The sequence below is a fragment of the Diuraphis noxia genome, unplaced genomic scaffold, assembly GCF_037042655.1.
Source record: "Diuraphis noxia isolate RWA-SAM2 unplaced genomic scaffold, SU_Dnox_SAM2 contig0003, whole genome shotgun sequence".
NCBI classification, from domain to species: Eukaryota; Metazoa; Arthropoda; class Insecta; order Hemiptera; family Aphididae; genus Diuraphis; species Diuraphis noxia.
This window is the reverse complement of record NW_028301713.1, coordinates 25082338-25097032: the sequence shown is the minus strand read 5'-3', so window position 1 is coordinate 25097032 and position 14695 is coordinate 25082338. Positions and strand designations below refer to the sequence as shown.

General features: G+C 30.1%; 3 protein-coding genes across 6 annotated transcripts in view; 1 reads left to right on the top strand and 2 right to left on the bottom strand.

Annotated features, from left to right (window-relative positions):
* The window catches only part of LOC107164686 (uncharacterized), a 95019-nt gene extending 92998 nt beyond the window's left edge, over positions 1-2021 (bottom strand). For all 4 annotated transcript variants that reach the window (XM_089222071.1, XM_089222072.1, XM_089222073.1 and 1 more), the window contains exons 1-2: positions 1871-2021; positions 1701-1727 (exon numbers count right to left, since the gene is read on the bottom strand). In XM_089222071.1, the coding sequence (XP_089078197.1) occupies positions 1701-1727; positions 1871-1967 (124 nt within the window). In that variant the 5' untranslated portion in view covers positions 1968-2021. The remainder of the gene's footprint in view (positions 1-1700; positions 1728-1870) is intronic.
* A 6795-nt stretch (positions 2022-8816) lies between these two features.
* Pgd (phosphogluconate dehydrogenase) lies at positions 8817-14423 on the bottom strand. Its single transcript, XM_015512594.2, has 7 exons — positions 14207-14423; positions 13856-14076; positions 11397-11641; positions 10125-10619; positions 9561-9694; positions 9274-9496; positions 8817-9211 (listed from the first exon to the last, which is right to left on the bottom strand). The coding sequence occupies exons 1-7, from the start codon at positions 14215-14217 to the stop codon at positions 9092-9094; spliced, it is 1449 nt and encodes a 482-aa protein (XP_015368080.1). The 5' UTR covers positions 14218-14423; the 3' UTR covers positions 8817-9091.
* On the top strand, positions 12272-13117 carry LOC107164685 (protein Abitram). Its single transcript, XM_015512595.2, has one exon. The coding sequence runs from the start codon at positions 12469-12471 to the stop codon at positions 13036-13038; it is 570 nt and encodes a 189-aa protein (XP_015368081.1). The 5' UTR covers positions 12272-12468; the 3' UTR covers positions 13039-13117.
* Positions 14424-14695: the final 272 nt, after the last annotated feature.

The following is a 14695-nucleotide window of genomic DNA, read 5'->3' as shown; positions in this document are numbered from 1 at the left end:
AAAAAATCACAGGTCCGAAAATATTACTTACATAGAGATATCTTTCGGCATGAATTCCGAATTCCGATCTCGACCTACCTCCAACATTGATGCCCAGTCCAACGTCCAAATTGGGCGGTTAGTGACAATGGAATTTTTGATAATTACGAAAAATTTGAAAAAATAAAAATAATGAACGCCGACCGTACACTTCCACGCGCGACGACAGTTGGCGTGATCGCAGCGGCACGCCTGTGCATGGTGTGATCAAATAAGTAGTATACAAGACATTTACTGTAGGGGCCTTATGGCTTATCGTATTGCTCATCGTTAGTATTTAATGGTTATTCGACATTGATTCACTGTCAATACGTGTATAAATAGAAAATATACATTTCAAATTGCAACGAATTGTTATTGATCATCGATATACATAAATTTCGATAAAATATTCAATAATTTAGTCTTAACTAGAAATTATACGTTAAAACAAATACAATAGTCGAATGCAGGGAATGAGGTGGGACCTTAAAGAACCGCTTACAAAACCTAAAACCTTGAAAGAATACTAATAATCTTTATTTTACACTTTTAAAAGACCCTAACAAAAACCGAACCTTCATACAAACCTGAAAAAATGGGCATAGCCGTTTTCGACCAAAAACGTATCCTTCCCCTTTCGGCCGATTCGCTTTTCGACCAAATTTAAAATACATCGATTCTTTTCGACCACAACATAAAATTTATATAATAACACAATCACAATCTATACACAATCGGCACAATAAGAGTATGAGCTAAGAGAAGGAAGAATGAAATTTTGAATGACTAGGTATTCTAGATAGTGTTTGAAGTATACGAACTTATTTGAATTCTAAACAGTCCTAAGTCTGAATAAATGAGAAGAAAATTGTTTCTGGTTGAATATATCATAATAATTTGAAAAGAGAATTTAACAAGGTTACATCATCATAAAAGCTAGCGGAAACCAATTCATATATGTTACTTGTATACAACACGGGAACAAATTCGACAATTGGGAACCAATTCGTAGTCATTCTTTATGTTTGCTCCAATATAAAAAGGTAAAAAGTGCACAATCATTTTGCACCGAGGCCATTGGTACACCCATATAATGCTTAATTTTATATTTTTTACGGGCAAAGTCAGTCAAAAGGTTAAAGATGGATGTGCTGCATTGAAACTTAGGGGGTGATTATACTTTATACCCTATTTTTTTTTTATTATTATTATTATCTAAATGGTTGGCACTGATTTCATATTTTATTATTTTTATAATTGCAAATATAAAACAAATCTTTTTTCTGGGCAATGGCGGAAAGCATGGATAATGGATATAGTATAATCATTAATCATACTATTATATATACGTATATCGTAGTTTATTATGTGGATACACAGGACGTGATATAATGTATTTGAAACACGGAAAACAATAATTGCCAAACGAGCATAATATGGTAAAGGTTGAAATTGTCCCGAAACTATAATGTTTTACTAAACGAGTCACATGTAGCTACATAGGTACGATATGTTTTACGTCTTTATTCATTTTGGTTAAAAAAATCAGAATACCAAAAACTTTTATAATAAATTACAATTATATAGTAAAAAAATGATCACGTTGAGCGAAATTCAATATATTTATATGAGAAATGTGTGGTATATAATATATCATAGAGTAAAATCTTATTACTTACTATAGCAACTGACAAATTTATCAAATTCTATAAATAAATAAATAGTTAATAAAAAAATAGTTAGATGTTTTACAAACAAGATGAGGGTAAGATAATTAACATCTAATTTATATTATCCATAAATTATGTGATTTGTCATAAAATGTAAAAAAAATAAAAATTATACTTACTTTTTTTACCCATTTCTACCGTCCAATAGCCTGTGATTTCAATAACACAAAACATAAAAAATATAGCAAATAATGCAATAATGTTAAATTTAACCATGATTATAGATACCAAAAAAATATTAGTAATAATTACAACGGTAAGTGTGATAAATCAAGAATAATATCGAAACTTGCTCAACAACGGTATTTAAGCCATTTAAAAAGTTATTGTGCAAATACAACAAAATGTGTCAGTCCAGTCCAATTGAGTAAACTATTTGAAGAAATATAATAGTATAGGTATGAATAATATTTTGATGTTTACCTACATAATACGTTCAGACGTAGTGTATATACTAATAATATTGGTTGTAGAATTCATTAAATTGCTAAAAAATTCAAAAAAAAAATTTAGTTTTAATTTTTTATACTCTGAGTCAATAATTATAGTACGTATGTAAAAAAAAATCCGATTACAATGGCTCAATGCATTTTAAACATAAACCCTATGTATAATCATTATATGTGGCTTTGGAAAATATGGCACAACAATAATTACCAACTTTCGAAAAAAAAACATTTTGTATTTTTAATATAGATACGACAGCAAAACGAGTACCCGTAGATACTTGAAATTTTAACCAAACGTTAGCCCTTTTTAAGATTTAATACAAAATTTGCTCAGAAGTTGTTAACAATTAATGTATTTTTGAAATACATTTTCAAAATATTTTATTCTTCGAGTTTCAAAATTAAAATATCGAAGATTTTATGAACATCGCAAAAATTTGAAAAATATTTTATAATTAAACATTCATAGTATTTTTACTGGACATAACTAAGACTTCAACATGTAATACGAAAATATAATAATAAGGAGTTACTTATTTCTTATAATTTAGAATTTTTGGTAACAGTATGAATTATTTTTCAATCAATATTTTATTCAATCCTCTGTGTTGTTGTATATACGCCAGCCAGTTTACTACACACACACACGCACAAATTATATTAAATTATAAAAAAAGGACAATATCGCATTCATAATAATACCTCTGCTTACTAGCTGTTATTTTCATCCATGATCTGTCAATTAATGTAATTTAAAATAAAAGTTCAATGAAGATGAAGTTATTAATGATTAATAAATTGTATATTAGACTACCTAATGAAGCAATGAGATGTCATTGAATTTAAAATTCTCGATTCATCAATCAATATTTTTAGAACAATATATATATATATATAAGACAATCGTCAATGTATTGCTATTGTATATAACTACATTATAGATATATAGAGCGTGACAGACCTTCTTCATTCAGAAATGTTTTACGTATACCTACAATGATTTTATAATGATTCCACAATGAATTATATTTTAATTCATCAATTGTAATGACGTCACCGAACACCTAATGTACTTTAAAGCACAGCATTAAAAACTTTTTGCTTAAAATTTAGTAACAAAAATGTACGAGTGACTTCGTATTAAATATTCAAATCTAAGGTATGGACAATAAAAACGATTTGAATATTTAATTATAAAATTACAACGTACTTAGTTTTTATCACCTGAATCAAAAATTAGTACGTCTGCAAAATAATACACATCGCACCTTGGCTTGACACATTTTAAGCGTATTATAAATTATTCTAATAGTTGTAATACGTGGCAAAGAAAAATATTGCACTGCAATAACCAGTTTTTATTAAAATACATTTTGTATTAATCTAACACGATCCAAAACGAATACCCGTAGATAGGTTGATAGGTACATTAAATTGCCATCAAACGTTTACGCGAACACTTTTAAATAAATTATTTAAACCCATTTTTAATGCTTAATACAAATTTGATCCGAAATTTTTAGAATAATAATTGATGTATTTTCAAAATATTTATGTTTTTGCGTTTATTAAATTTAGAATACTAACAATTTTTGGGAAAATATTTTTATATTTTTTATTTTATTTCTAAGGATATTTTTGTAATATTTTGAGCAATTCGAAGCTTTGATGAATTCATAAAGAATTTTATAGCAAAATAGAGAAAAATATTTTGAAAAATGTATTTTTATTAGTTTAAAATTATTATTTTGTAATTTTTTTAGGTCAATTTTAAGGACATTTTTTGCCATTTTTATGTCATATTTGCATTTTTTGTAGTTAATTTTTTATTGTTTTTAAGGTCATCAATTTCCGAGACCTATAGTAATGAATATGTTATGTTTTTGAAATGTATGTATTTTTAATTATATACATTTTATCCTTATAAAGTTGAATTTGAGTTTAATCATAATATTATTATATCCCACACTGCCTACATCGTGAATACATATTACGTGAAAAATTAAAGTTTCACAACTTTATGAATTATACCCATCTATTAAAAATCCACCACATCCACATTTGTTGTCTCAGTCTTACAATAGTCATGGGAATCTTATTCAAAGTTCCATTTCAATGGCCCCCAACTTTCAAAATTTGAACTTCTGACTACGCCAAACGTTTGTGCACAAAAGTTTCCAGAGCTATACCAAAAACAAAACTGGTGGACAATCAATGAGTGTTATGAAAACTAAAACTGAAACCCATACGGGTATAAATAGGGCACTTACAAGGTAAGATATAGATAATAATTTATACATTTCCATCTGTTTAGATATATTATTAGAAACAATATAAAAAACATAATTACATGCTTATAACATTTTAAAATGTCAACTTATTTTACTCAAAATTAAAAATTGAGATTAAGACTTGAAACCCCTCTCTTTAAATGACGTATTCACTGACTATAGTCAAATATATATATATAAATGTATTATTTAAATTATTTATGATATTTGGACTTATTTTTATTGATTTTTATATAATTATTATTTTATAACACTCACTATTAATGTATTCCAATAGTCATTATTAAATCCATATTGAATGGGGGGGGGGGGGGGGGAATTCCGTTTGGGCACATTTACCCGACACAGAACACTTTAAGGAATAATTTCATGTTTTATTTAGCCATCGTGTTCCATAGGTTTTATGTATAAATATGTTATACTATGATAGGCGACTTGGTTATGTGAGATAGCTACATAATATGAAGCTATAATAAGTAATAAACTAATAACCATAAATTCACAATTATTTTGCTCATCCATACACTATACAGTGTGAACTGTGAACTGCCTGTCTAAGAAAAACAACCAATATTTTGTCTCATTTAAACCTTAACTGGATATAGATTTATTAGTGAATATAATATTGAGATTCCAGTGTACAATTCGTTTTTTCTCTCTGACCCACGTGCAACATACCGAATTATGTTTATCAAATGGACCCTGTGTCACCCTAGAAATATAGTTCTACAGCCCAATTATCATAACCAAGCTAGTGGCAAATTTAGTTTTTGAGAGAGGGAAGTTAAGGGGTTGTTAATTTTTTTTTAATAACAATAGAATGACTTTCAAAAATAATTTTCAGCTAAAACATGTCAAAAATAATTTTCTTATGCATGTATATAGACATAGATAAACCTTCACTCATAATCGTTTTTCGTATGCAATGGTTCATTACTGTACCATCACAATGACATCTCGAAAACTATTGTACATCTATTTTTTGATTTTATTTCAATAACACGAATTGAGACTATTATTCTATATTCGGTGTTGGTCGATCTTTTGACAGTCATATAGGTAAGTACTCGTATCGTGTGTTCATATCATTATTTTTATCAAAAACTTTTCAAATTATAACTTCTTACTGTAGTACATACGTATTTTAGTAACGTTGATTGTAGCTTTTCAATAAATTGCTATGAAATGCAAAAACAACGTACCTACATACTTTGTTTTTATCACCTGAATCAATAATTAGTACGTCTGCAAAATAATACACACCGCACCTTGGCTTGACACATTTTAAGCGTATTATTACAATAGTTGTGATACGTGGCAAAGAAAAATATTGCACAGCAATAACCAGTTTTTATTAAAATACATTTTGTATTAATCTAACACGATCCAAAACGAATACCCGTAGATAGGTTGATAGGTACATTAAATTGTCATCAAACGTAAACGCAATTTCAAAAATATAACATACATATTATTCATTATTAGGTCTCGGAAATTGATGACCTTAAAAACAATAAGAAATGAACTACAAAAAATGCAAATATTTTTTTTATTTTTTTTTTTTCATGTTTTTGTATCGAAACGGCCCCAAGGTCTTCATCGACGTCTTTTCACTTTGGGAGGCGTAGAATGCATGTAGCTCTTGTACCCCCTTCTCTAAGAAGAGTATATACACGTGTGTGGACATCACTCCCAGTGGAGTGGGTCCGGTGGGGGGCAGTATAGGCAACCAGAACGACGACAGGGGAGAGACCACAGAAAACAGAAAACTCTGCAGAATATTTTTGACTGTAGGCTATGCTATCGGTATATAGTTGGGTTTTCCTCGTACCTTATACTTATAGTCGGCTTCAGCCTTCTGTCTTTTGTCAACTAGTGTAATAGTAGTGTTCATACAGTACGTGTGAGCTATATAGTGTGCGCCACTAAGAAGTGAATGCATTACTTAATGTTATAACCGAATAGTGTTTTTTTCTTAATTATATAAAAATACGTTAGACCGTTCAGTTTAATTCTTTTTCTTTTCTTAATAATCAACCCCATACTACAATTTTACTATTAAATTTCATATTAATTTATCAAAGATTCGAATTGCTATTGCTATAGATATACTATGATACTATGATATAAAAATGACAAAAATATTCTTAGAAATAAAATATATTGTTCCAAAAATCGTCAGTATTCTAACTTTAAACGCAAAGACATAAATATTTTGAAAATACATCAATTATTATTCTAACAATTTTTGATCAAATTTGTATTAAGCATTAAAAATGGGTTTAAATAATTTATTTAAGTGTTCGCGTAAACGTTTGATGACAATTTAATGTACCTATCAACCTATCTACGGGTATTCGTTTTGGATCGTGTTAGATTAATACAAAATGTATTTTAATAAAAACTGGTTATTGCTGTGCAATATTTTTCTTTGCCACGTATCACAACTATTGTAATAATACGCTTAAAATGTGTCAAGCCAAGGTGCGGTGTGCATTATTTTGCAGACGTACTAATTATTGATTCAGGTGATAAAAACAAAGTATGTAGGTACGTTGTTTTTGCATTTCATAGCAATTTATTGAAAAGCTACAATCAACGTTACTAAAATACGTATGTACTACAGTAAGAAGTTATAATTTGAAAAGTTTTTGATAAAAATAATGATATGAACACACGATACGAGTACTTACCTATATGACTGTCAAAAGATCGACCAACACCGAATATAGAATAATAGTCTCAATTCGTGTTATTGAAATAAAATCAAAAAATAGATGTACAATAGTTTTCGAGATGTCATTGTGATGGTACAGTAATGAACCATTGCATACGAAAAACGATTATGAGTGAAGGTTTATCTATGTCTATATACATGCATAAGAAAATTATTTTTGACATGTTTTAGCTGAAAATTATTTTTGAAAGTCATTCTATTGTTATTAAAAAAAAATTAACAACCCCTTAACTTCCCTCTCTCAAAAACTAAATTTGCCACTGGCTATGATATAATTGAGCTGTAGAACTATATTTCTATGGTGACACAGGGTTCATTTGCTAAACTTAATTTCGTATGTTGCACGTGGGTCAGAGAGAGAAAACGAATTGTGCTCTGGAATCTCAATATTATTTTCACTAATAAATCTATATCCGGTTAAGGTTTAAATGAGATAAAATATTGGTTGGTTGTCTTAGACAGGCAGTTCACAGTTCACACTGTATGGATGAGCAAAATGATTGCGAATTTATGGTTATTAGTTTATTACTTATTAGCTTCATATTATGTAGCTATCTCACATAACCAAGTCGCCTATCATAGTATAACATATTTATACATTACACCCATGGAACATGATGGCTAAATAAGACATGAAATTACGCCCTAAAGTGTTCCGTGTCGGGTAAATGCGCCCAAACGGAATTCCCCCCCCCCCCCATTCAATATGGATTTAGTAATGACTAATGATTATTGAATACATTCTCAGTGAGTGTTATAAAATAATAATTATATAAAAATCAATAAAAATAAGTCCAAATATCATAAATAATTTAAATAATACATTTCTATAGTCAGTGAATACGTCATTTAAAGAGAGGGGTTTTAAGTCTTAATCTTAATTTTTATTTTTGAGTAAAAAAAGTTGACATTTTAAAATGTTATATACATGATACACTAAAATGTTATCCTAGCTGAAAATTTGTTTCATGATCCCTTTATGCAGAATATTCTAATATATTAATTAAATTTTGATTTTATGTTTATTACTTATATTATCCACATAATAAACTATTTAACATTAACCGATAATAAAATCTCATTAATTAATAGATTTTTCACTTTTTAAGGATCTATATGATGTATATATGGTATTTATAAACATATTGTATGTAATGAATATGTTATATTTTTGAAATTTATGGATTTTTAATTATATAGGTATATATGAGTTATGAGTGTATAATAAATTGTTCACAATAAAAATGCTCATAACTCACTTAAACATTAAATTATCATAAAAAAAACTTCCAACAAAACACAGATAATGTTTTTTATGGTGTTTTCCTCTTGAATGTATTATTTTATTATTTTTAATATAATGCATAATTGCACATTTATACATGGAAAAAATATAATACTAAAGCTTTACAGTATCCCTAATATTTATAAGTTATTTTACCAAATTACAAACAACCAAGTAACCAATTAAAAATAATATTTCTAAACAAAAGTTCTCTCAAAGCAGTACAGTCACTGATAACTAGACACTCAATATCAACATTCTACTTTTTTTTATACACAAAAACAATTAATGAGTGATTAAAAATTAAGCTTGTTGTGAAATTCTCCACTTTTAATAAAAAATATATTATACTCTCATTAACAAAAAGGGTTTTTGATAAAACAACACATTTTTAACAATAACAGTACACTATATAAATATAAACGTTTAAAAATGAGAGTAACAATAATCACATTTAAGTAGATGAAATTACATTTTATTTAAATATAAAAACATAATCGGTTTTAAAGAGCCTCTCTGAGAATATATCAACTTATTTTGTATGTTTTGTTTGGTCCCAAAAATTAAAGAATTTGCACTTAAGCTTTGTAAGTGCTAGCCGAAACATCACCACCAGTACCAGTCCAGTTTGTGTGAATATATTTTCCAGGAGCTGTTAATAGCTCATATGTATGGGCACCAAAATAGTCACGTTGAGCCTAGCAAAATAAAAATTTTACATATATAGTGGAGCACTAAATAAGTATGGTATGTATTTTACCTGTAATAAATTTGCTGGAAGCCTAGCACTTCTGTAACTGTCGTAAAAGGCAAGAGCCGTGCTGAACGCTGGAGTAGGGATTCCTAGCATAGCACTTGAAGCAACCACCTTGCGCCAAGCTACTTGACTATTGTGTACGGCATCTTTAAAGAATGGATCAAGTAACAAATTCTTAAGATTTGGATCAAGTTCAAAAGCTTGTTTGATCTTTCCCAAGAATGCACTAGATTCAAACTTTTGCGTTAAACAATTTCTTTTGTAATTAATGATATATATAATAATACAACCTTCTAATAATACATCCTCCACGCCACATGAGTGCAATTCCTCCATAATTCAAGTTCCAGCCATGTATTTTTGCAGCTTCTCGCATCAACATGAATCCTTGAGCATATGAAACAATTTTAGATGCGTATAGTGCCTTAAAACAAAATTTAAATATAAAATTTTAACGAAAACATAATATGTAATATATCAACAAATAAATATTCAGTTATCCAAATAATTGAAATACAGTAAAAATCACAACAAACATCATTTAGAAAGAGTAAACCGCAAGAGTCAATATTAAATAGTACATAAAAGTATACATTTACACCATATATGTATTAGTGCGATATCAACACTATGACATGTATACATCTTCTACATGCTACATTAGTTACTACCAGCAAACCAAAATCTTTTGTAGTATAGATGTAGATGTGAATAAAAATACAGTTAACATATAATCAAGAAGTACAAAGTTCTATTTTTTCCAAATTTTAAATAATTAAGATTATATGAGTTTCTAATAACAACAAAAAAACTCAATGATCCTTGCATTTTTACAGTATTTAAAATTAAGTTACCTTTCCAATATCTTTTAAGAAAGCTTGCTTATCTCCATTAAAGGCATCAGTTGGTCCTTGAAGAACTTTACTAGCCTCTGCTCTCTCGTCAATTAATGAAGATAGACAACGTGCAAACACAGATTCTCCAATAAGTGTGACTGGAACGCCATAATCCAATGCAGAAATAGCAGTCCATTTACCAGTACCTTTTTGGCCAGCTGCATCACGAATTTTCTCAACTAAATATTCTCCATTGTTGTCTTTAAACTGCAATATGTTTCTTGTGATTTCTATTAAAAATGAGTCCAATTCACCCTTGTTCCATTCATCAAAGGCCAATGCCATCTCTTTGTTATTCATTTTTAAAGCAGATTTCATCAAATGGTATGCTTCACAAATAAGTTGCATGTCTCCATATTCAATACCATTGTGAACCATTTTCACAAAATGGCCAGCACCATCCTCACCAACCCAATCACAACAAGGTTCACCATCAGCTTTAGCAGCAATACTCTGTAAATTTAGATATTGTTAGATACAAAATTGGGGAACAATTTAAATTCTTAACAATCATAATAGGAACATACTCCATTTCAGCATAATATTTACATATTATATTCTTAATATTATTTAAAATAAAATCTTGAACAAAGTGAAAGTAATTACTTTCATAGCATTATTATAATATCATTTTGGTAGATATGATATTACAATATTATACATGTGGCAGGTAGCTGCCTTGAGGCAGTATGAAAATATAATCAAAAACACACCCAAATAGCCCTGTACTAGTCATTAGAACAATAAACAAAACTATTTTTAACTGTACACATGACATGAATGAACTTGTAAATACTTATAATATTTTGTTGGTTTAATGGAAATATTTATAAGATCAAGGCTAGGTTGAAAAATATATGAGTTTGAACAGGATTTTTATATAGATCAACTTACCAAGACTAGGTTCTTAAAATGTATTGTAATAGTATTTAAATAAATATATTAGTTGAAGGTAATAAAAAATCTAAATGATAACATAAAATGTACAACATAGCACACCATCAAAAGTATAATTATCTAATAATAATCTACTTTCTACAAGAAATTTAATATAAAATATACCTAGATATAACAAATAAAAGTTGATAAATAAGTAAAATAACAAGTCTACTTGTCTACAAAGTCCCAAGAGTACTTGCCGTGTATCTTCATAGTCATACTATACCTAATTATAACTGGTTGTTATAGAGAAAATATATAAACTAAATATTCATATTAAGGACTACTCACTTGAAAAATATCCTTGATATATGGCCAAGCTTTTGGATTTCCTCCAGGCATCAATGATGGACCATATCGTGCTCCCTCTTCACCACCAGATACGCCTGAACCAACAAACAACAAGCCTTTTTGAGCGAGTGCTTTAGTTCTGCGTTGTGTATCCTGGTATTCAGAATTTCCACCATCGATAATTATATCACCCGTTTCCAACATAGGTTCAAGTTGAGCAATAAAATCATCAACAGCACTACCAGCTAGAATGAAAGTAAACTAATCATTAATTATATTAATCAAAGAAAATGTAATAATTTCCAATGTTATACTTTAATATTGATTTTAAAAATGAAGAATACTTGATTTATTTTCTTAATGTTTTAATGAGTAATTTATTTAAGTTATTGTGAAAATACTTAAGGTCTTACATGTGTCACTAAATTATATTTTGATAATTTTAGTGGCAGAAAATATACATTGAGTACAGCAAAATATTAACTGGCCAAATGTAAATAAAAATAATTATGTAATAAATAAGTATGCATTTCAAAAAAAAATTTATTTCATAAAAATTAACATGGTCAGATCAAAAAATAAAATACAATATACAAATGTATGTCAGCCTCAGCAGCATTATCTTCGTAATTCAAAAAAAAAGAGGCAACCAGGCAACCATAGACATATATAAACATTATTGCTTATATATTATGTCTATGCAGGCAACTGAATAAAATTAAAATATTTCATGTTGGTATCATTTGTTTTAATGACATTCAGAATTTCAGACACAGAAATACAGAATGTATATAGGTATATCGTATATATATATATTTCATATATTCTGTGATTCAGATAACATTACAGATAACACTTTAAGCGTTATCAGTAGCACGTTTTTGAACACGAAAATTAAGAGATTTAAATCTGAACTTAATGTAATCATTTCAATCATTTATTCATTTTTATAAAGCGATTCTTTTCAAATAATCCGAAATAATATTAATATTATTATTTATTTAGAGTTTGATCGCACCTTGAACGTATCTATAAAATCGAACTTTCGTATAACGTGTAGACTGTAATAAAAATGGATAAACCGAGTGTATACAACTTCGGTACCGACGACGATTCAGTTCCATCAATAGAACAATCCGTTGACATAACTGAAGATGTTCCACCGACTGTTGTTCAACGATACTTTGAATCTCGTTACGCAACAAACGTCAACGACAAACCTAACCAAGACTACAGCGTGTTAATTCATTCCAACAATCTGTGCATCTTGTCGTTGGCATCCACGCATGTTTTAATGGGCAAAACCATAAAAAAAATAGATTTCCAGGTGTCAGAGAACACTGATCGCCTCAGCAACATTATGACAGGAAAAGGAAAACGAGGAGCTCAAATTGTGCAGGCAGGGTCAACTCTATGTAAGGTTTATTGTTCGGACGGCGAAGAACACAAAATACTATCAGCCGTACCAGGCAAATTGGTGCAAATGAACAGCAAACTAGCAGAAACCCCAAATATCATGTTGAACAAACCAGATGATGTTGGTTTTATCGCAATAGTGTTACCACAAAAACAAAGGTTTGAAAAAATCAGAGACGGACTCATGACTAAAGAACAATACACAACTAGAAATTCCACGGTTTGACATGAATTATATTTTTTTTTTTTTTTTTAATGTGTACTATTATTTAATAAATAAATAAATTTCTTGAACATACCTGTAACTAAGGATTGTAATTTAAATTTAAGCTCTGCAATTATAATAATATTATGTTTTGATAAAACTGATAAAAGTAATAGTTTTACTACTGCCTACCAATACTAATAGTATCTATAAGTAAGTTGATTGATTTGTCTTTCATGAACATTCAATACTTCAATAACTAGACAATCATTATAAATATTTAATGAGGAACATTTAAAGTAAGTTTGCATTGAACCAACAATCATATTATACTTGTTAACACAGCTCGTGTACAGTACATGTATACCAAACTGCCGAAATACTTAGCTTAGATGTGCGCACTGAAGCAGTGAATGGTGCTTTCACTGAACATGCCAACTAATTTTGGATTTAAATGGTCAGAGTAAATATTAATTTTAAATGCCAATTACCCATTTTTATAATATGCACACCTGTGTCAATACCAGACGACATTTTACTCTTATCACATAATCGAATGAAATACGAGCAAATAGTTTTTACTTGCGCACCTTTCGCTAGTTTTACTTATGAGATATTATGGACAAATAAGTTGGCCGCCTATTATTCTGTAGGACTGGTTAAAAATGTGCGCTCTACTGGATAGAAAATCCTGCGACTCGTCACTATCATATTTTGGAAATCAGTTTCAAAATGGGACTTTTGAAAAAGGTGCAGTATAGTGCAAGTACCTACCTATACATACTATGCTACTTGCATCGATATAATATTCAACGTTAACTTTATGGATTTGACTCACCTTTGACGAGCATCATGACTCTGCGAGGCTTTTTCAACGAGTTCACCAATTCTTTGAGCGAGTGAGCGCCAACGATGTTCGTGCCTTTGGCACCCTTTTGCAGGAACTCGTCCACCTTCTCGACGGTCCTATTGTAGGCGGTGACGACGAACCCGTGATCGTTCATGTTGAGTATGAGATTTTGGCCCATGACGGCCAAGCCGATGAGTCCGAAGTCTGATCTGCGAAGCAAATAAGACATGTCAGCGACCGGAAATCGGTGAAAACGGTAAGCGCTCAATACGGCTACCAGTGTCGAGTTAGATGATTCGGTACGGTAAAATACAATCGTATTATAAGTGTTGTACTTACTTGCCACTCATGGTGTTCGCGTTCGGCGTGCGTGTTGACGACAAGACGGTCACTGGGTGAATGGCGTACGCCGTACGGGCGGTCGGCGCGCGATGCCGATAACCGCGATAAAAACGACCAGCGAAACGGATCAAGGTCTCGCCGCTCGGTATATCGGTATGTTCTACAGCAGCTGCCAAGGTCGACCCGCCGACCGACTGGTTCGCCGAGAGTGGAGTAAACGACGGTACGAAACTACGAACGCAGTGTACTTACTACTTGTGTACAACAACTGCCAAGGGTATGACCTCAACGCGAACCTGCGGCGGCGTGCCGTTGTTTATAATATTACGTCTATGACGGATTTTTTTTTTCGCCTTTTCACTTTCGAGTATTCGCCTCGATTCGGCGGTGTCCGGTCGTAATTATTATTGTTATTGTCGTTGTTATTATTAGATCGCGTTAGGTACGTTTGCACTTACGATCTAGATCATATTTTTATTATATTAT